Consider the following 19,907-nt stretch of genomic DNA (forward strand, 5'->3'; position numbering starts at 1 on the left):
CAGAAAAGACGGCGGCACTTTGTTGCATCAATGACGACTGAATGCGTACGGAAAGGCGTGACCTTATTTGTTCATGATCTGTCTTGCAACTTGGTATCCATGCTATGAGGGTAAACTATACATATACAATAGTGGTTTGCCGATACCGGCCGCGCAACAACCAACAGATTAAATGTATATACATTAACAAACTTTGGAGAACACAATACACAACGCTGTCCCGGCAAACTGTCATCAACCATAATTCAAAGCTCATCGTCAGATTCAGTGTCACTCCCTGCAGGAGCGGGTACAGGTGCAGCCTTTGTCGACTTCTTTGTCTCGAACGGCAGAGCTCGCGGTGGCGGCGGTCTCTCGCTCTCCTTGGAAGCAGTCTTTCCCCGTGAAACTGTGTCTGGTGCCTTGTTTTGCTGAGGTGGTCTTGAGTCGAGGCCATCGTCATCGTCGTCGCTATCACCAGATGCCGTCGCTTCTGTGGTGTTTCCGGGATCCGTATCCACGGCCTCCTGCTTAAGGTCGACGCTCATCGTGTCAACAGCATCATCGTCCTCTGATTCTTCAAGTCTTCTTGATGCGGGAGCCTTTCTTTTCGATGCCCTTGACTTGCCAGCTTGGCGAGTAGGCTTCTTTGGTTTCGGTTGCTGAATCGAGTCTTCCACAGCCTGGGAACGCTGAAATTGGCCCGCTATGCTTGGATTTGTTGATAGTATATTTAATGCTTGCTGCTGTTCGCGAATCTTGACCTTCTTCTCGTTCAGGAGATCCCTGAACTTCCTGAGCAACGCTGTTTCATCCTCCTCTTTGGCTTTGATTAACTCTTCCAGCTGTAACTGGAGCTGGGCCACAACAGCATCCGACTCGGAGGATTTTGCCGACAGGTCTGCCGCAGTTTGTTTACTTGAGGCAGAGGCCTCGACCGCTACACCACACCAATCGAATAACTCAATGGCCTCATCTGGATCATGATTTAGGGTGATTGAGCCCAGACGTTGCTAAGACGGTTAGTAAAAAGACCATGTTTTAGAATGGTATCATGGTCTTACAGTGATACCCTGTATGTCCTTTCGAATGGTGATTGAGATGAACTTTTCGCTCTGGACCGTGGCGGTGGCTTGAATATCCAGAAGGGGTTCCTGCTGAAACAAGTCTTCGAGAATCCGCTGCCATTCGCTGTCTGAAACAGGGCAATTCTTCACACGGAGAGACACGACTCTATCATGTTTCACTATCGACAAAGTCAGATTCAGGGATCGAAAAGTGATCACGTTCGCGCCAGTACTGGAGATTACAGAGACATGGGTCTCCCAGATTGCGATGTTAGAGGGAGAGTAACGGAAATGACTTACAGGATGCAACATAAGGTTCCTCTCCTTCAGTGCCCACCAGCTTCAAATCAAGTCGTTTCGAACCATTGGGCGTGGCTTGCAATAGGACAAAGGAGGATTTGTCGTCACTCCGGGGGAACTTGAGGACTCGAGCTTGAGAAGCCATTGGACAAGATAGGTCCCGGTAGAAAGGGTCCAGTGAGACTCGTGTGGTTGTCAAACCTAACGGGGGTTCAGATCAAGGCCGGTGGAATGATGCCAGATGATGGGGCGCCACGGGAAGAATATTTGATGGAGCGTTCTAACTCCCTTGTCAAAGAAGCAAGTGAGACACGGTATACGGGCCGAGGAGATCAGCGTTTGAAAGCTGGCTTGTTTGAGGAATGGGGGCTTTGAATCAAGTGTCAAAGCACGTATCCTTTTGGAGCTATATGCGGTCTTGGCGAGATTCGAGCGTCGAGGGAATGTCTTATTATAGAAGAGACAAGAATGAAGAAAAGAACGATGATCTTGACGAGAGTATTATATAGAGAACCTCAACTCAAACTGGGTATCGGGTCCGCTCTGTCAGCTTCTTTGTTGTTGTGTAAGATGGTGGTGTTGGTTGTGCTTGGACCATTTCTCTTTGAGCGATGTGTGAAGCTCTGCTTATTTTTTTTCTAAGTATATAGAAAGGCTTGGGGGTAGCTCAAGAAACAGTCCCACAGGGAGGAAATGAGAAGAGAAAGAAAGGAATCTTTTGGTGTTAGAGTTTAGGTTTCTCCAAGTTATATCCGTAATAAGTAAGTTGATTTAGGTGTAGGCAGCCGTTCCACTTGGAGCCTCTCGCGGAATGCATTCATGCACAATGAAGCGGTTGGCTGCAGGCTGCAACACATTTTAGGCGAGGCCTATTCAGGGCAGCTCTATCCGTACCTTTAGGTAGGTAGCCTAGGGAGGAAATAAAACTCGGGACCTTGAACCTAACTGATAAAAAGACTTAGGTAACTGAGTATAAATTTAGGATAAGTTTAGTATACCTTTTGTAGAGTTTATTTTGTCACCCTAAACTTGGGTCTCGTGTTTTCTTACTCCCAGAGGGTAGCTTCTAGGCCTGGATGGACCCGCTTCAGGAACTTGAAGTGCAGCGAATCAACCTCCGCCTAGTATAAGCTGGGGCCTACATATAATTTTGGCCTTGTCCGGTTAGTTCACAACCTTTGGTGATTCTTTATCACAGTCTATCAATCAGCATACATACCATTGTAAAACTCAATATCGGTCAAGTATGAAAATTAATGTTGGCGTTCTTTGTAACCGTGACCCATTCCATAAGTCCAAGTCTGGATGTATCAGTCTCGTAAAAGAGCCTACCTATGGATATTTGTGTCTTGCACGACGCATCTCCCAACTGGGACATTTACGAGCGGCCTTCCCTCGACGAGCTTCAACTTTAGAAACCCCGGGCATGAGATCGTGCCTAGAACTGTCTTGTGGAGTGAGAAGCCGGTATATAGTCGTATACTAATATTTTCGACGAGACATGTTGGAGGGAGGTTAATCTATGCGGGACAGTGGCCTGGGGACGACGAGATTATCATCATCATAATAGCCAGGGGTGTCTATTTGTCTGTCTGCCCAGGCAGGTTTTTAGCTTTGTGAGATCATCCAAGATCGTCCAGGCACGCCAGGCACAAGATATGGAGGCGAAAAGCTTGGAAAACAAGCTGAATTAAGCTGACGGAGCTGGCTCTTGAGCAACCAGCCACCAAACGCAAACTGGTGACGTCCTGTGAAGAAAACTTCGACTTGTCGCGACCATGACGCGTGAACGTTTGGGCCAATCGGGCGGTTCCCCCTCGCTTCAAACGGTTTCCCACAGGCAAGAATCTCATTGTTTTCACAGCTAGACTTGTTTGCGCAAGGGTAATCACGTGAAATCACTCCCATTTCTCAAACCTGCCTCCGAATTTTGCTTCAAAGGTCTGGTCACATTCTGGTCCGTCCAGGAGAGACCTTTTCAGGTGTAGCGTCTGTAAGCATTCAGGCGTAGTGCTTAAATAGCGCAGCAGCCAAGAGCTGACCACTTGTCCTGTGTGGAGCCACCTCTAGCGATAGCAGTGCCCAGCAACTGATGGCTACAGTGGGCACGTCCCTTAACAGTTAGCGGGGGCCACCTCCAGCCACGCTCAGAGTTACCCCCCCAGCCTTCCATTTCTCTACCAAGCTGGAGTGCACGGGAGTGGAGTGCACTGTGATTCACAGAGCACCTCACCTCAGTCGCCCACCAAACCTAGAGCCAAACTAAACAAACCAATCCACCTCATCCACCACCGACCGCATTCCTGACCTTTGCATCCTGTCTCGCACGTCACCCTCTCGACCATCAAAAAAATCCTCACCTACGTACAGATATCAAATTCGGTTTCCCTCTTCGAACGAGCTTTTCCTGTGTCGATCTTGGTTTTTGTTTGTCCATCCGCTCGCAGCACACGGCGACTTGGCGACGGTTTTCTTTGTTACTATTATCACCACATTTCGCTTCGCTTCTTCTCACACATTTGAATACTTGATCAGCGACTCGCACAAAGCTACTACAAACGCATCCGCAGCTTTCGCGAAGCCTTTCCCTACGATTGTCGATTTTTTTGTCTACTTTTCTTGACGCAGCCTTCTCCTCAAACGTCACATTGTCACGCTTGAAGGATATGCTATTGTATGCGGGGAACAATTACCATTGACAATAATGACTACACGCAATTGACATCGCGTCCCCAACAGCCAGGCCAACCAACACGATTTGTACAACCTTGGCCTCAGCATACAGATTGCGTACTGCACATAGCAACACATTCACTACCATGGAACCCTTACGACTTAAGCCCAGACAGCCCGTCGAGGCCGACATAGAGAATTGGGACGACGATGACTTCGTGGTAGAAGGCGACGATTTATCCTTCCGAAGCCCATCTACTGCCACAAATAATCCTTCGCGACCATCCTCTTCAAGACGACGCGATTCTGGGTCATCCCACTTTTCATTTAGATCTGAACTCGAAGGAGAAGAAGAGCAACAGGTCCATATCCCGGGAGATGACGAGAAGTCAACGCTAGATGCCATCGCCGCAGCCCAAAGTGCCGGCATTCCATTACCATCAAATGTTCCATCTTCTGCTCTCATGGGAGGTACTATCAAACGTCTTGGCGGACGAAAGATTCGCAAGATCATCCAAGACGATTGGGAGAACGATCTAGAGATCCCCGACTCATCGCAGGGTTTGAAGATGAAGAAACTAGAGCAACCCAAGTCTCCCGAGACCTCGCGACATGTCAGCTTTGGATCTACACATACTAGCCCTATGAGCTGGGGCAATTCACCTCCGACTTCTCCCTTTGACAAAGTCAACCGACGTGAGTCCACTCAATCAATTCAGTCTATACAAAGCATGCAGTCTATTCAGTCTGCCACAAGCAGTCTTTCTGCCGCCATCAATCTGGATAGATTTAAAGACGCTGATGACGACGATGACTTTTTTGGAGATGGAGGTGATACTATTAGAGCCTCCAAAAACCGTCAACTTCCTAAACCTGTTTCCTTTATTACACCGCCTACTCCTCAGAGAGAGGCCAAACCCTCCAACCCGGAGGATGATTTTGAGATGGATCTTGAACTTCCATCAGACGGAAAACTTAAACTTTCTACCAGAAAGGAGATCCCCAAGACACCTTCCAACCAGTCAGAGGATCTGGACTGGGGAGAAGGAAGCTTGGGCACTCGATATGGTGGTACCAGGCGAGACGCACGTTCTGCCCGAAGCTCAGCGGCTTCTGCGCTTAGCCCAAGTGTGTCAAGTTCTATCACTGCTGAAAGTGAAGATGAAACATTTGATGGACTTGTCCTCCCTCCAGGGCCTGTTAATTGGACCGAGAGGCTTCAACAGAGGCGGAAGAGTCGATCGCCCAACCGCATTTCCGAAGAACCTATTGTACCTGCAAAGAAGATCCCGGCAGCAGAAGCCGATAAGCCTGATTTTCTTGACGGCCTTGATCTCGGCGAAGGAGATGTCTTTGATTCGAGCAAGCTCACTCTGCATAAGAACGTCAGAGTCAAGGAAACACGGCCGGTGAGCCCTGCTCGACCCAAAGCGGCAGTGTCGCTCACGTTTACACACAAACCACTCAATTCAACTCGGATACCTAGGTTGAATCACCATGAGCGAACACACTCAACATCGTTGGAGCCTGTATCCGAGAGCGGTGGCCCTATCCCGCAGCGCACTCGTCGCTCTCATTCCAGATTGGGTCACTCATCCCAATCCTCCATCGTCAGCCTACCAACTCCCACTACAACCTCACCATCTCATGGACTGCCGCCCACTCCACGCAGGAGGGAAGTTAATCTTCGCACCTCTACAAATTCACTTCGAAATGAGCCGACAACCACTAGTGCTCAGCTACTTAAGCAGAAACGCTCCCTACCTGCAATTCGTGGCCCGGCCAAGCAGCCTTCCTACCGTCATGAGAGGCCCCCTTCGAGGTCGGAGAATAGTCGACCATCGTCTGGTGTGAGGCCAAAGACGCCCACAGAACGTCAGCGACATGGCGCGACAGACAGCCCGGCAACTGTCCGCAAGTCTCACCTGCCATTTCTGCCTGCCGGTGCCTCTCAGTCGCAGTCACAGCACGTTGCTACAAAGCAGACTCGTGGATTCCGTCGACATGATTCAGACAACTCTATCAGCTCTATTGACCTACGCCCTAACTCTCGTACACTTTCCCGGTCGACAATGCGATCACCCAGTCCAAATCATCGTCACCGCGCTACTGCCGATACTTGGGAGCGTCTGAGCAAGCCAAAGAACAAAAAGAACTTTGGTGATGGCCACGAATTGGACGGCTTTGATGATCTGCCCACATCCAAAGAAACCGAGACGAAGTACCTGAAGCAACCGACTAGCTCAGGACCAAAAGTTGCTTTGCGTAACAGGCTGTATCAAAACGTTCTGCCAGACAGGAACACTACCATGTCTCCATCAATCCCTCCTACCCCTCGACCATCCTTCACTCCTCACTTTGCTCGCGACACAGCTGCAAGTAGAATCGCCCGGGAGACTGCGCTGGCTCAACGGGTCCCTAGCAGTGGCCCGTTGACGCCTCTAAGCTCCCAGCGTGTGGCTCACCTTTCCTCGCGAGGCAATCTGACGCCTACCATTCCTCAGTCAAACATTCGATCGAGAAAACACAAGCGACCACAACAGACCAAGCCACACCTAATCTCAAACTTGAATAGTGGCAAAGAGTCTAAGAGTGAGTTTATTAGACCTCGCGTTGATACTATCGCTAACCAAAAAACAGTGGTGAATGGTATGTTCTACAATGCAGACACATACAGATGGGAAGGCAATGAGAACGCCCTCAATGTTTTTGAACCCCCTGTACAAACACCTACCCAAGCTGTTGTCTCAAGCAATACCCGCGAGAAGGAAATGTCGACACCTCGTCCTGCACTCATCACCAATATTAGCGCCACAAAGGGCGTTCAAGTTGTCGGTGGCATGGTTTTTGATCCACAGAACATGTGCTGGCTTAAACTTGACAATCCTGCTAAGCCTACCTCTGAGACCAGCGACACTATGGATGGCTTTGACGCGCTGGACGACGAAGACGTTTTCAAGGATATTCCTGACTTGGAAGATAACACTGCTGCCGACGATGAGGGCGCTCAGGGTCGCGTTAGCGACATCAAGGATGAGTGGCTCGTCGGCGAAGAATTTGATGTTGGGCCTGAATTCATCAGGCGACAACGAGAAGAAGAAGATCGGTGGAGAAAGAAGTGCGAGAAATGGATCGGCCGAGGATCCAGAGATCGCGAAACCTGGCGTTGGACGATACGCGAGCTTGTCTCACAGTTTGACGATTTGGCGGCTATGTGAGAAAACTCGAGCCTCACGGCTCTTTACCATTCTTCGGCATCACTGTTAAGCAACAACTTGTAATACGCACACTGACCATGCCGAGCAATTGTGGACACACACAAAATATGGCAGGGTCACCTACACGATTTATGGAACAAACAACTGATTGTCATGAAAGGGATTACGGCTGGATACCCCGGGTGGTTTGGGTCAACATGACTCCCTCTGGTTTTTGATATTTTTGTTACTCTATTTTGTTTTGTTTTTTTGCCAGCGCCAAAGGGATATTGATGACGACCATGTACTATATGGCAAAAAAGGGTTAGGCTGGCTTTGGGTTCTCGGGAATGATAGAAAAAATGGCGGCCAGCGGCAAACCCCCTTACGGCTGGGAAGCTGGGCTATTTAATGACGAGATGAACTTTACGACCTGCTTTATTAGCCACGACATTCTTTTTATTCATTTCTTTTGTGGTCTAGTTAGATTTTATATCAAATGAGATGCTTATAACAAAACGAGGATACCCTTGTAGTTGAAACTGTTGTGATATGAATGGACTCCAAACACTTTTGTTTATTATCTAGCGTATAATATGAAAAACCCTCTACGTGAACAACACTAAAGGTCGTCAAACCCGTAACCATTTTTAGAACAAGAAACTCCCGCGAATGGTTGAGCAGTTGGTATCTACTTCTGCTTTGTGATCTCCTTCTCCTTCTTTGCCTTTTTGCTGTTACTTTTAGGATCCAGACCTCTTCGGCGCATGGCATTCCTTCGTCCCTTCTCCATGTACTCCTTATCCTCCTCCTCATCCCAGCCGCCAAAGTCGTCATCAGGCTTCGTCTTGCCTGTCTCCTCATCATCTGTGGCGATAGGTGTTCTATCGACGACCTCTTCCTCGTCAGCGGGGCCAGTAGAACGGTCACGAGCGTTGGAGGCATTGGCGGGCGTGGGGCCGATCTTATGGAACTTGGCAACGAAGAAACCGTCCACGTTGTAGGTATGAGGGTAGTATCGGCGAGTGTGACGCATAGAGGGGTCGAACTTTTTGCCCATGTAGCTGGTGAAGCCCTCCTTTCCGAATGCGAGACCAGCATCAACGAGGCGAACATTGGGACGACGAGAGAGGGCATATTGAACGACTTGTTCGTTCTCCTCAACGGTGACGGAACAGGTTGAGTAAACAATGTAGCCGCCTGTCTTGGAGCTGTGGTTGACTGAGTCAATGGCGGCGAGAACAAGCTGCTTCTGAATGTGGGGGAGTTGCATGAAGTCACGCTCTGTCTTGTTGGTCTTGACACTGGGATCCTTTGCAATAACACCAGTTCCAGAGCAGGGAGCATCGAGAAGAACACGATCGAAACCACCCATAGGCTTGGGGAACTCACGGGCATCGTAGTTTGAGACAATGACGTTGCGCGTTCCAAGACGGTGAATGTTACCGATCAGACCCTTAGCACGAGCCTTGTTAGGATCGTTAGCCACGACGATACCGGTGTTCTTCATCATAGCAGCCATGTAAGTAGTCTTTCCACCGGGGGCAGCGGCCATGTCGAGCACGCGCTCGTTCTCCTGGGGGTCGAGAGCCATGCAGGGCAAGAAAGAGGATGCAGCTTGGAGAATGTAGTGACCGGCAAGATACTCAGGAGTAGCACCGAGGGGTACGCTACTCTCGAAAACCTGGAGACCAACCTTGGACCACTTTCCGACGGGCTCAAGAGTAACACCACGGTTGATAAGAGCCTGGGCAAGATCACGACGATGAGTGCGCAGAGTGTTTGTGCGAATGACGACAGGACGGGCCGACTCGTTAGCCTCGAAGAAAGCAAAAGCCTCACGAGGGGTGAAGAGGTTGAAGAGCTTCTCAGCGAGATACTCGGAGTAACCATAGTAAGAGCAAATGTCCTTGAGAAGTTGTGATGTGTACTCGACTCTTGAACGACCCTCCTCGGACAGGTTGGCGAAGTCGTCGAGGACGCGGATGTTTTCCGTGATTCTTGTTCGCAGAAGCTGCAAGTCGGGGGCTAGGAGGGCGGTTGTCTTCTTTGATAGCTCATCGTCGCTGTCTTCATCGGACAGAATGTGAGGCTTGTCGCCGTGGATGTTGGTCTGGAGAGCCTCTTGTGCCATCTCAGCCTCTGCTTCGGCAGCTTCCTCTGCCATTTGAGCATCCAATTTCCTTGAAAGACCCGCAATGTTGGCGGCTGTGAGCTTCTCCTCGGCGTCGGACTCGTCCTCGTCCTCAGAGAACATAGCTTTCGTGTTCTTGCCTCCAGCATCTTCATCGGAGTCGAATACAGAGTCATCGTCGTCTGAACCGAGGAAATCGTCGCCGAGTCCGGCGCCGCCCTCAAGATCTGAATCGTCCTCAAGATCCTCAAGGTCAAACTCATCGTCCATCTCCTCATCGGACACATCCTCCAGCGCCGGCGCCGGGGCCTTCTTGTTCTTCTTCACCTTGCCATTGGCCTTTGGCTCCGGAGCAGGCGCTGCAGTCTTTACAGGCTTGGTGACCTTTGTCTTCTTGCCATCCTTCTTAGCGGCGACACCATTTCTCTTGGGCTCGATGACCGTCCTCTCCTTTGTGTTGGTCTTTCGCTTCTTCTTCTCGGGCGCCTCGACAACGGGATCGACAGGTAGACCGGCCTTGCGCTTAAGTCTTGCAAAGTGTTCCTCGGAAAGGGGTTGAGGAGGACCCTGCTTCTTCATACGACGTCCGACACCCATTTTGAAGTGAGCAGAACAACAATTGAAAAGTTGTCAAGAAATTAGTTCGACCGAGATGCAAAATAGATCTGGTCTTGGTTCTTGGGCCTAGGAAAAGTTACAATAGATCGCGCCCCACCGAAACTTTTTTCTGCGCGCGCTGCGATTACCAGGGTCTGATAAGCGGCAGAACTTCGTATCGGATTGCTGGAAAAGTGCTTTATGTAATCGTTTGTGGGTAGCTTGAGCTTGTTCTGGTGGGTGTGTTCAATGACGATAGTTGATGAAGCTGGCTAGAACCTACTATTGATCGGTTCCTATTGTTGCGAAATAGAGACTATTGACATCTTTACTATACCTTTAGAGTCCTATACATTCGAAAGGCTCTCTCTACTATCCTTCAACTTTCTCACCTCTGCATTCATCATCGCCGATCAACCCCGCCTCCGTCGAGCTAACAGTCTACCTACCACAACGAAGCCATCATCATGTCTGAAACCGCTTTCGCCCAAACATTTCTGGCATCGCTAGAGTCGCGGCCTATCCGACTCTCTGCCGACCATGTCGAAGACCCCAAGACTTACCCTGCTAGGCCACCTGTATGGACTTCGTGCTCTTCCTCCAGGACACATGCTAATACCAGCTCTAGTACATCATCCCCCGCATGCCCAAGCCCATGAGCAAACCCAACAACCTCGCTCCCGGCTCCGAACGAAGCATCACCGTGTCACTCAAGTCGCTTCGCAACCCTCCTCTGAGCATCAAGCTCACCTCTCAACCCCTAGACACCTCAATCCTGGACATCAAGGCCAACATCGAGAAGCAGACAAGGATACCCGCCGCTAAGACCAAGTTGTTGCACAACAAGAAGCCTATCCCTGATAGCAAGATTCTTAAGGACCTACTAGGCGAGACGGATATGTCTATTGAGTTCACGGTTATGGTTATTGGAGGTGCCGCTGCTATTCCACCAGAAGAGCCTGAGGCCACTCCTGAGGCCCAACCCGTAGGCGCCCAAGCCTTACAGACGGAGGCCTTCTGGAGTGACCTGAAAGGATTCTTGATGCAACGACTAAAGGATGAAGCCGAGGCGGAACGTCTCTCTGGGCTTTTCAAATCAAGTTGGGAGTCGAATCAAGCAAACCCATAGAAGGTGACGATATTTAGAAGCAATGAGAGCATGACAGAGACAATCGGATAGATAGATGATAAAATGCCAATAGTTGCCACATACCAGCATGCGGTTTTATTTCCCGTGGTACGTACGATACATGGTCAGTGTCGACAATTGTGCGAATTTAAGTCTCGCCTCCAGAAGCAAACTCGTTGGTTTGCGTCCCTGGAGGAAACGAAACATTTCATGGTCCCCGCGCGTTTGTTCCACCCCCTCACTATGCACTCCTACTCATTTGCTTGTTTTGGTGTCTCAACTCTTGAAACAGCCATAGGTATGTTCAAATTCCATATCCACCCGCTTCTATATGGGAGCGCGGGCGGCGATTGGGTAGTCGGTGACAGCGCGCTTAACCAGCAAGACCCTTGCTGACGGTCTTGAGGATGGAGTCGTATTCGATGTCATCAGTGTCGTTGGCCTGGAGCTCGGTGGCAATGCCAGTGAGCGATCGCTTAAGAGCCTCCTTGGAGGAAGCGTAGATCATCTTGGGCTGCAGTTGGGTGTTAGTGGGGGGCCTGAATGAGACGCATTGCCAAGCAATGTCGCGTGTCTACGTACCTGGATACCGGCATCATCGGGAGACCAGGCGATGAAGGTGATCTTGTTTCTGTCCGATTGTCAGTGGTTTGGGCCACATGCAGGCCAGGGGAGGACGGCATACCGGATACCATCGCCAGAGGCCAGGCTGTACTCGAAGTCGTAGACGGCGTAACGGGGACCCTTGCCAACAGCGCCCTACAAGAGATGTTAGAATTGGTGGTTCGGTGTCATTCTACGTTCGTCGGGTTGGCACGCGTACAGTTCGGCTCTTGGAGGTAGCGTTGACGAGCTTCTCACGGAAGTCCTCCCAGTCGCTGTTGTCGGAGGCGTGCTCGACAACGATCTCCTTGTAGTCGTCGGAAAGCTTGTAGACGATGTACTTGTACTTCTTGTTAAGCTTCAGGTCGTTGAAGGCAGTTATGCAGTCCTGCGAAACGGTGGCACTGTATTTCGAAAAAGCAAAGTCTAACGTTAGCGCCGTTGTCTCAAACAATGCTGTCTAGGTAGCTGTTGCATGTTTGCCCCGCGCCAGGCGTCATAATCATGGTCGAGGGGGAGGGGAGATGAGCAGCGAAGCGAGGCTCAGCCGCGGGGAAGTGAGGATTTCATGGGCGCACGAGGATCAAACAGCTGAAGAAGAGAGTGACAGGACGAACCCAGATTGAGACTGCGGATTATCGTTAGATTCAGGTTATTTTTGGTGGTTTTATAGGGGAGCTTACCATGATTGCGGTCTACGTCAGGAGACGGGATGTTTAGGATGAGGGGTGGACGGGCTGGCGGGGAGCTCTTAGTTAGCTAATAGACCTCAAGTACAGGCTGTAAGAGGATGAAATTTTGGTTGGGGGTGGAGGAAGAGTAAGAGGCTCTCGGCGTACGTACAGAGTGGATTGAAGTGTAGGAGAGAAAATCGACAGTCTCACGATGCAGAGCGAAGCGAAGCAAAAGGACAAAGTCGATGGAAACGGGCGTGAGAGTGAGTGGGTTGTATCTCTTGGGTTAGTTCGGTTTAGGCGGTAGAGAGAGAGAATTGCCTTGTATTGTCCCATAGAAAGGCGGGGCCGTTGCGGGAGAAACTTGAGTCGAGTCTCCCCTCTCTTCCTCTCTTGGGTGCTCTCCTCTTGGTGGGGGTTGCCTGTAAGGATAGCTTCACGTGACTGGACAAGAGTGTATGTCAGTAGAACATTATTACCTACAGGTACTACTTGGTTCAATACGACATGACTTGTTGATATCTTCCTTGGCTTGTATTGAAACTGAACTCTGGTCTTGTATACATATGCAATGGTATCTTATACTTACGAAACTGTCTACTGTTGGTGTCTGTTCTTGAGGCAGCATAACTCACCCTTGTCGTAAACTCGTCATCTCTTGTCTGTTCATGCAATGAACCCCTGCTCAATCTCGGCGACTCGGAACTTGCCTTATACAATCCTACCAGTAATGCAAACAATCAATACAAACATATCAGCATGTTACTCAAAGTACTACTAATGTCAAGTCACATAAAAGATAAGAGACCAGGTGTTTCAATGTTTTTCATTCTTGCCTCTCTTTTTTAACTTTTAGTATCTCATATCTTTTCATGCTAATGCTACAATCAATGCTATAATACATGGCTTTCAAAATCTAGCCTGAAAATCCGTAAGGGGTATGAAGACAAATGCCGTGGTCCGACAACCGATAGAGAGGAGATGAGCTTGCAAGACCACTTTACCCGTCCCAAGATAACACGCAAACCATTGTGCGCCATTCATCCATCCAGCTTTTTTAGTGATACAGCACAACATAAAGTCATATCATTCCGTCTTTTACATCATACCTCCCATACCGCCCATTCCTCCCATGCCGCCCATGCCACCCATAGGAGGACCACCAGCTCCCTTCTCCTCAGGGGCGTCAACGATGGCAACCTCAGTGGTACCCAGAAGAGAGGCAACACCGCTAGCATCGATGAGACCAGTGCGGACGACCTTGAAGGGGTCAAGGATACCGGCGTTGATCATGTCAACGTACTCACCCTTTGAGCTATCGAAACCCTTGTTGAAGTCACCGGCGTGCTCGTCAGTGAGCTTACCGACAACAACGGAGCTCTCAAGACCGGCGTTCTCGATGATGGTTCGGGCAGGGCGTGTAATAGCGTTCTTGACGATGCTGACACCGAGCTGCTGGTCGAAGTTGGCAGTAGGAACCTCGTTAAGAGCGTGGGCAGAGGCCTTGATAAGGGCAGTACCACCACCGGGTAGGATACCCTCCTCAACGGCGGCACGGGTGGCGTTCAGGGCATCGACGAATCGGTCCTTCTTCTCGCCGACCTCAACCTCGGAGGAGCCACCAACCTTGATGACGGCAACACCGCCAGAAAGCTTAGCAAGGCGCTCCTGGAGCTTCTCCTTCTCATACTCAGAGGTGGTAGGGTCAGCAATGACGCCACGGATCTGCTCGCATCGCTGAGCAATAGCGTCCTTGCTGCCGCTACCGTTCAGGACAATGGTGTCCTCCTTTGTGATAGTGATAGAACCGGTGGAACCGAGCATGTCAGGGGTAGCCTTGTCAAGCTTGATGTCAAGCTCATCAGTGAAGACAGTACCGTCGGTGAGGATAGCAAGATCGCCGAGGATGGACTTGCGGTTGTCACCGAAGCCAGGGGCCTTGACAGCGGCAACCTGGAGCTGGCCACGGAGCTTGTTCAGAATGCAGACAGCGAGAGCCTCGCCCTCAATGTCCTCAGCAATGATGACAAGAGGTCGTCGCTGCTGCGTAGAGACCTCGAGAGCGGGGATGATGTCCTGAACAGCAGAGATCTTCTTCTCGGAGAGGAGGATGAGAGGGTTCTCAAACTCGACCTTTTGGGACTTGGTATCGGTGATGAAGTAGGGGGAGACGAAGCCACGGTCAAATCGCATACCCTCGGTGACCTCGAGCTCATCGGCAACGGTCTTGCCTTCCTTGCAGGTGATGACACCCTCCTTGCCGACCTTCTCCATGGCGTTGGCAATCATCTGGCCGATGTGGACGTCACCGTTGGCGGAGATGGTAGCGACCTGAGCGATCTCAGCGCTGGTGGTAATATCGCGCTTGTTCTTCTGGAGGAACTCGACGACGGCCTCAACAGCAGCCTGGATACCTCGGCGGAGGTCCATGGGGTTGCAGCCAGCGGCAACGTTCTTGACGGTTTCGGAGAAGATGGCACGGGCGAGAACGGTAGCGGTGGTGGTACCATCACCGGCAACCTCGTTGGTCTTGGAAGCAACATCTTGGAGGAGCTTGGCACCAAGGTTCTCGAACTTGTCCTTGAGGCTGACAGCGCGGGCAACGGTCACACCATCTGTAATAAGTTAGTTGAAAGCTTGGAAATGGTTGATGGGGTTTGTACGAACCCTTGGTGATCTTGGGAGATCCAAAGCTGGACTCAATGAGGACGTTTCGGCCCTTAGGACCGAGGGTAGTAGCAACAGCCTTAGCGAGGGTATCGACACCAGCGAGGAGAGCAGCACGGCCCTCAACACCGAACTTGAGCTCCTATAGAGTGAATTAGTATACAATTGGGATATTGTGACGTCGTAGTATCATCATACCTTGTGAGCAAATCGGACCTGCTGGCTGAGGCTGCCAGCTCGGTACTTGGTGGCCGCTGAGGAGAGGACGGAAGCCCGAGCCCGGGTGCTCAATGCGCGCTGCATGATTGTGGAATTAAGAGGGGGTATATGGGGAGAATTACAAGTAAAGGAGAAAAAAGAGAAACGCTCGTGAGAATTCGACCTGGGGATGTAGGACGGACGAGTCAGAGTCAAAGGAGGAGAGGGTTCGAGTGAGGGAGACAAAGGTTGATATGTTGGCGGCGACTGAGAAGCTCTCAAAAAATTGGAATCGTCCCCGTCGCTCGGAGTGTCGGTCTCGGCAAAACCCAGCTGCGAGGCTAACCCCGATACGTACTAGCGCCACCGGCCATCGACTTCTACACCTTTCCAACGACGTCTGTGAGACTCGCTGCTAAATGCCCTGGAAGGCCTGAAGATGGGGCATTCCAAGACCCGGAACTCCTATTACCGGCGCCATAGCCGAGGGCGGCATACAGAACTGGCTTTTGACGGATCACGAGCGGCTTTCGATCTCCAGACCGAGACTTTGAGTGCTTGAGCTTGAGCCTTGCTCCACGGTGAACGACTCCACTGCCCGATGTTGCATGACAAATGGCCCATCTGGGGTTCGCTCGTTTTCCATGGGGCTCAACGGTGTAAGTTGTCTGGGTAGATCGAGTGAGAATCTCTACTGAGAACGAATTCGTGTCATTGGCTATCCTATACTCAAAAGATAACTGGCACTGAATAAGATAACTTTCAATGTTGAAACTGTGTCACATATCTAACTACATAATGTCTTACAATTGTTATCAGCATGAGTTGGCGGGGAACATCGGATCGATCTTCCCAGGTAGAAATTCCAAGCTGAGGAAGATAACAGGGCAGGGATATTGAAACTGAAGTGGGCAGTGAGTAGTTGGAGTCAAGAACAGCCGTGATATTGAGAAGTATCACATGACTCATCATCATATTGGATATACCATCCAAGTCAAAACAGTCGAGTCTTGGTCAAGACTAATCAAAATGTGAAATCAATCGAAGTTCTATTTGAGTACAGCCAACTCAATGAGCAAAGCAAGTGTCAATCAGACCTTGTCGCTACATACATCAAATTGATCAAATGTATTCCATCCCAAGACGGTGAGGTCTGCTACTACTCTGCTGCCCGTTCCTCCAATCACTCACGAGGATATGCGCTGGCGCTTGAACTTGCGCACCATACGGAAGATAGATGATCGCTCACTTCGTTCGGCCCTATCGGAACCAACAGCGGCGTCCTTCATTTCCTGGGCGGCGCTGATGGCTTTGGCATCTGGCTGCGGGTCGGCGGAAGCCATCTGCTGGATATGAAGAGCTTGCTCAATGAGCTCGCGAGCTTGTTTCTGGGAAGCTTCCTCAACAGCGCATCGGATGGTCTCGGGGAGTTCTTTCGACAAGTCGATGAAAAGCTGGTTGGCAGACGCGAGGGTCTGGGCGGCAGCCTGGTTGTTATAGATCTGAGGCTCGATGAGGTTACTCAAGTGAGTGACAGAAGCATTCATGACTTTGTTTTGCTGCTCTAGAGTGTCGGTCTGCTTCTTGAAGAAACGGCTGTGTTCCCGAAGGCTAGCCTTGTGGTTCAGAAACATGCTGTGCTGCTGCATGAAGAGGTCATTCTGTTGGTCCGCGTGTAGCTGGAAGAGATCATTCTGCTTCTGCGTCTGGTGCTGAAAGACATCGGTCTGGTGTCGAAGGAGGCTGGTTTGCTCCTGGGCCTGTTGTTGGAAGGCATCGGTTTGGTGTCGAAGCAGGCTGGTCTGCTGCTGAACAAGGCTGTTTTGTTGCTCACTTTGTCGCTGAAACGTGTTGTTCTGCTGTCGAAGAAGGCCGCTTTGCCGCTCGACAAGTCCATCAGTCTGTCGTTGGAACATGTCATTCTGATGCTGCAGGAGGGCTGTCTGCTCTTGGAAGACTTCGCCTTGTTTCTTGAGATTAGAAACGTTCATGCGGAGGGGTCCAGTGGCGTCGGAGATGCCCTGCTCGATGGTATGCTCGACCATAGAGCACATGTCATCGTGGACGTCGATGAAGTCTTGCTGAGTAGGGTTGAAAACCTCACGATGCTGGAGCGCAGTGTTTGAAGCGTTGTAATATCGCTGCTCAGCTTCCACCGCTTGAAGGTAGTGGTCAACACGGCGGGCGACTTCTTGATCAGTCTCGCGCTTGAGAGATGCCTGACGGACCTGGATGCCGAGTGCAACCTGCTCGCGGAAGTGGACGTATGACTGAGGAGCAGGAGCAAGTTGGTTACCACGAAGGCGGCGAAGATAGATGAGCGAATTGTAGTCTTCGGCAACAGCATTGGCATCCAGAGTAGGCTCGGTGGTAGGAGGAAATTCTCCGTTGCGTCTGGCTTCAGCAATTTGGAGGGACATCACCTGGAGCTGACCAAAGCTGTAGACCTGACCGTTACGCATGGTAAACGTGGAGGTAGAGTTCCAGTTGTTGCAAGGGTAGTTGGGAGTCTCGGGCCGGGAGAGAAAAGCCTCAATGGGCGACTCGGGGGGAGTGCTATCCATGCTTGAGATGCTACGCTTGTTGGACATGCTACGGCCAACGGAGCTGATAGTCTCGGCTGTGGTGCCGCTCTCACTGGGAACGGTCTTGCGATTGGCAACCATCTTCTCAAGATTGGCGACAACAGGAGACATGGGCTCATAATCAGGCATTGCCATCTGAGCATCAAACTCGGAATCGCTGTCCTCAAAGGTGAAGGAGAGCGGAGTACGGGCTGGAGTAGGACCCAACATGATGAAAACTTACCTAATAGCAAGCAACGAAGCTCAAAAGATGAAGCAGAAGTGTTGTGTGCTTTGGTATGAGCAAAGATTGAGTCAAATGTGCCTTGAGAGAATGAGTTTGAGGTAGCAGAAGAAGAGCACTTTACTTACAGAAAGTGAATCAACACTCAATTTGCCTTGAGTCTTGCAAGAATAATCAGAATGGAACGAAGCCGGCGATGGAGTTCGCTGTTGCAAAGCAAATGAATGTTGAAGGAAGAATGAGAACTGATGGTGAGTGTGGGATAGGGAAGAGAAGAGATATGCTCCTCTCCATGAGCATAGAGGATACCATGCATGCTCTCATTCATTAGTGACGGTACCAACCACAATAGGAAATTCTGGCAGAATTGCTATTGTTCAATTGATGCTCAAGTGTGACAATAGGGGGTGCATTTATGGAGTGGGGCTTGAAGCCATCACTGGCAGTGCCTGGCAGACGGCGAGAAATGTAAAGCCGGACTCTATTAGTGGCTTTGAGTACCTAGGCATGTAGGGAGTTTAATTGAATGTGATGTTCGATCGAATGTTGTTCCCGCTGAGTGTCCGTGATATATGGTGCTTACGATTTGACAGCTGAGGCTAGAAATCAAATGTAATGGGATGGACACTCACCGATTCTGGATTACAAAAGGCATTACAAACTCAAGTCACTGTTAACGGGCGAGCATACTAAAGAATCAATTGCGATCCTGTGAATTTAAAAGCACAGATTCATTTCTTTCGTTGCTACTTGCATCTCTTGAGACTATCCTCGATCCATGGTCCTGATACCCCAACTCTGCGCATACGCTGTCACATCCTAATCAGATATCTAGCTATCCATGAGATCATCAAGACAAAATCCATGGTGAAGCTGCTGTTCCAAGTGTGCCTATTCTCGTGCACTAGGCCGTTGGATCTGGACTTAAGAATCAGAAGGGGGCGCATCTGTCGTCGAAGTTAGTAAATTATCGCGAACGAAACATCGAGGACACATACCAGAGAGCGAGCCAGTAGAATCAGCCGAGTCCTTTTCTTCTTCTTTCTTGACCTTGCTCTTGCTGGCAGGGGTCTTGGGCTTCACATCTTCATCGTCTTCGGACTCCTCCTTCTTGGCCTTACGAGGAGTGGCTCGCTTCTTGGCACTTCCAGCGCCCTCGGCCTTGGCCTTGCGCTTGGGAGTTGAGGGAGCAGATTCGACCCCGTTGCCGTTAGCGAGGGCACCGGGACGGCTGATGCCGTGGGCCTTGAGCATTCGCTCATATCGCTTCTGACTGTTGCGTCGTGAGTTAGTGTTGATGGTGGGGAAGGGGGGGGCATAACTTACGCAGCGGCCTTGGAGACGATGGAGAGCTCATCGGCAACAGCCTGAAAGTCAGGCTTGGTAGGTCAGCAGCGCAACGTGAGACGAAAGAGGGACTTAGACTTACTCGACCGTTGCTGGTGTGTCCGATGCAGGACACAAGGAACTTGACCTGATCCGCAGGTTCTTGCTTGGACATGTTGGCGGTTGCTTGGGCTATGAGAGTGAGCGATGAGACCGAGACGAAGACAGGATAAAGAGTCAAGACGAAGTGAAGATGAAGGGCGTGTAAACTTACAGTGTTTGGGACTAATGTGGTCGTCTGGCGTTGTGGTGTGAGTGAGTGCGATGATCAGGCACAAAACTGAGATGGTGAGAGGTTGAAAGAAATGGTTCGGGAGAGATTAGACAAGACGAGTCTAAGTTTGCTTGGAGTAAACAGAGCAGGGAGAAAAGCAAAGAGGTACTAGAGGGGAGATGTGGCAGCAGGCCACACATATTGTGGGCAAATATCAACATCAGACGAAGCGGCCCTAACCAAGCAGCACGAGAAATACTGTTTGTGCACTAACCAGGCAA

General features: G+C 50.4%; 8 protein-coding genes across 8 annotated transcripts; 2 read left to right on the forward strand and 6 right to left on the reverse strand.

The window, feature by feature from the left end:
• Window positions 1–245: 245 nt before the first annotated feature.
• Window positions 246–1,491, reverse strand: FTJAE_12246 (mitotic apparatus p62; the record flags this gene model as incomplete). Its single annotated transcript, XM_037345272.1, has 3 exons — window positions 246–992; window positions 1,044–1,225; window positions 1,347–1,491. The coding sequence occupies 3 exons, from the start codon at window positions 1,489–1,491 to the stop codon at window positions 246–248; spliced, it is 1,074 nt and encodes a 357-aa protein (XP_037200703.1).
• A 2,674-nt stretch (window positions 1,492–4,165) lies between these two features.
• On the forward strand, window positions 4,166–7,237 carry FTJAE_12247 (cytokinesis inhibitor byr4; the record flags this gene model as incomplete). The annotated part of the gene is made up of 1 exon (XM_037345273.1): window positions 4,166–7,237. One exon carries the CDS (start codon window positions 4,166–4,168, stop codon window positions 7,235–7,237), a length of 3,072 nt encoding a protein of 1,023 aa, XP_037200704.1.
• A 670-nt stretch (window positions 7,238–7,907) lies between these two features.
• Window positions 7,908–9,947, reverse strand: FTJAE_12248 (nucleolar 2; the record flags this gene model as incomplete). Its single annotated transcript, XM_037345274.1, has 1 exon — window positions 7,908–9,947. One exon carries the CDS (start codon window positions 9,945–9,947, stop codon window positions 7,908–7,910), a length of 2,040 nt encoding a protein of 679 aa, XP_037200705.1.
• A 467-nt stretch (window positions 9,948–10,414) lies between these two features.
• FTJAE_12249 (ubiquitin supergroup) lies at window positions 10,415–11,076 on the forward strand (the record flags this gene model as incomplete). The annotated part of the gene is made up of 2 exons (XM_037345275.1): window positions 10,415–10,525; window positions 10,576–11,076. 2 exons carry the CDS (start codon window positions 10,415–10,417, stop codon window positions 11,074–11,076), a joined length of 612 nt encoding a protein of 203 aa, XP_037200706.1.
• Window positions 11,077–11,449: 373 nt separating this feature from the next.
• Window positions 11,450–12,365, reverse strand: FTJAE_12250 (cofilin; the record flags this gene model as incomplete). The annotated part of the gene is made up of 6 exons (XM_037345277.1): window positions 11,450–11,590; window positions 11,659–11,707; window positions 11,762–11,835; window positions 11,900–12,083; window positions 12,297–12,307; window positions 12,363–12,365. The coding sequence occupies 6 exons, from the start codon at window positions 12,363–12,365 to the stop codon at window positions 11,450–11,452; spliced, it is 462 nt and encodes a 153-aa protein (XP_037200707.1).
• Window positions 12,366–13,451: 1,086 nt separating this feature from the next.
• On the reverse strand, window positions 13,452–15,323 carry FTJAE_12251 (heat-shock hsp60; the record flags this gene model as incomplete). Its single annotated transcript, XM_037345278.1, has 3 exons — window positions 13,452–14,968; window positions 15,021–15,162; window positions 15,219–15,323. The coding sequence occupies 3 exons, from the start codon at window positions 15,321–15,323 to the stop codon at window positions 13,452–13,454; spliced, it is 1,764 nt and encodes a 587-aa protein (XP_037200708.1).
• Window positions 15,324–15,598: 275 nt separating this feature from the next.
• On the reverse strand, window positions 15,599–18,013 carry FTJAE_12252 (uncharacterized protein; the record flags this gene model as incomplete). Its single annotated transcript, XM_037345279.1, has 2 exons — window positions 15,599–15,941; window positions 16,410–18,013. The coding sequence occupies 2 exons, from the start codon at window positions 18,011–18,013 to the stop codon at window positions 15,599–15,601; spliced, it is 1,947 nt and encodes a 648-aa protein (XP_037200709.1).
• A 937-nt stretch (window positions 18,014–18,950) lies between these two features.
• FTJAE_12253 (uncharacterized protein) lies at window positions 18,951–19,527 on the reverse strand (the record flags this gene model as incomplete). The annotated part of the gene is made up of 4 exons (XM_037345280.1): window positions 18,951–18,973; window positions 19,025–19,299; window positions 19,353–19,405; window positions 19,456–19,527. The coding sequence occupies 4 exons, from the start codon at window positions 19,525–19,527 to the stop codon at window positions 18,951–18,953; spliced, it is 423 nt and encodes a 140-aa protein (XP_037200710.1).
• Between the last annotated feature and the right edge of the window lie 380 nt (window positions 19,528–19,907).

This window comes from Fusarium tjaetaba (assembly GCF_013396195.1).
Source record: "Fusarium tjaetaba strain NRRL 66243 chromosome Unknown NRRL66243_c0000328, whole genome shotgun sequence".
Lineage (NCBI taxonomy): Eukaryota > Fungi > Ascomycota > Sordariomycetes > Hypocreales > Nectriaceae > Fusarium > Fusarium tjaetaba.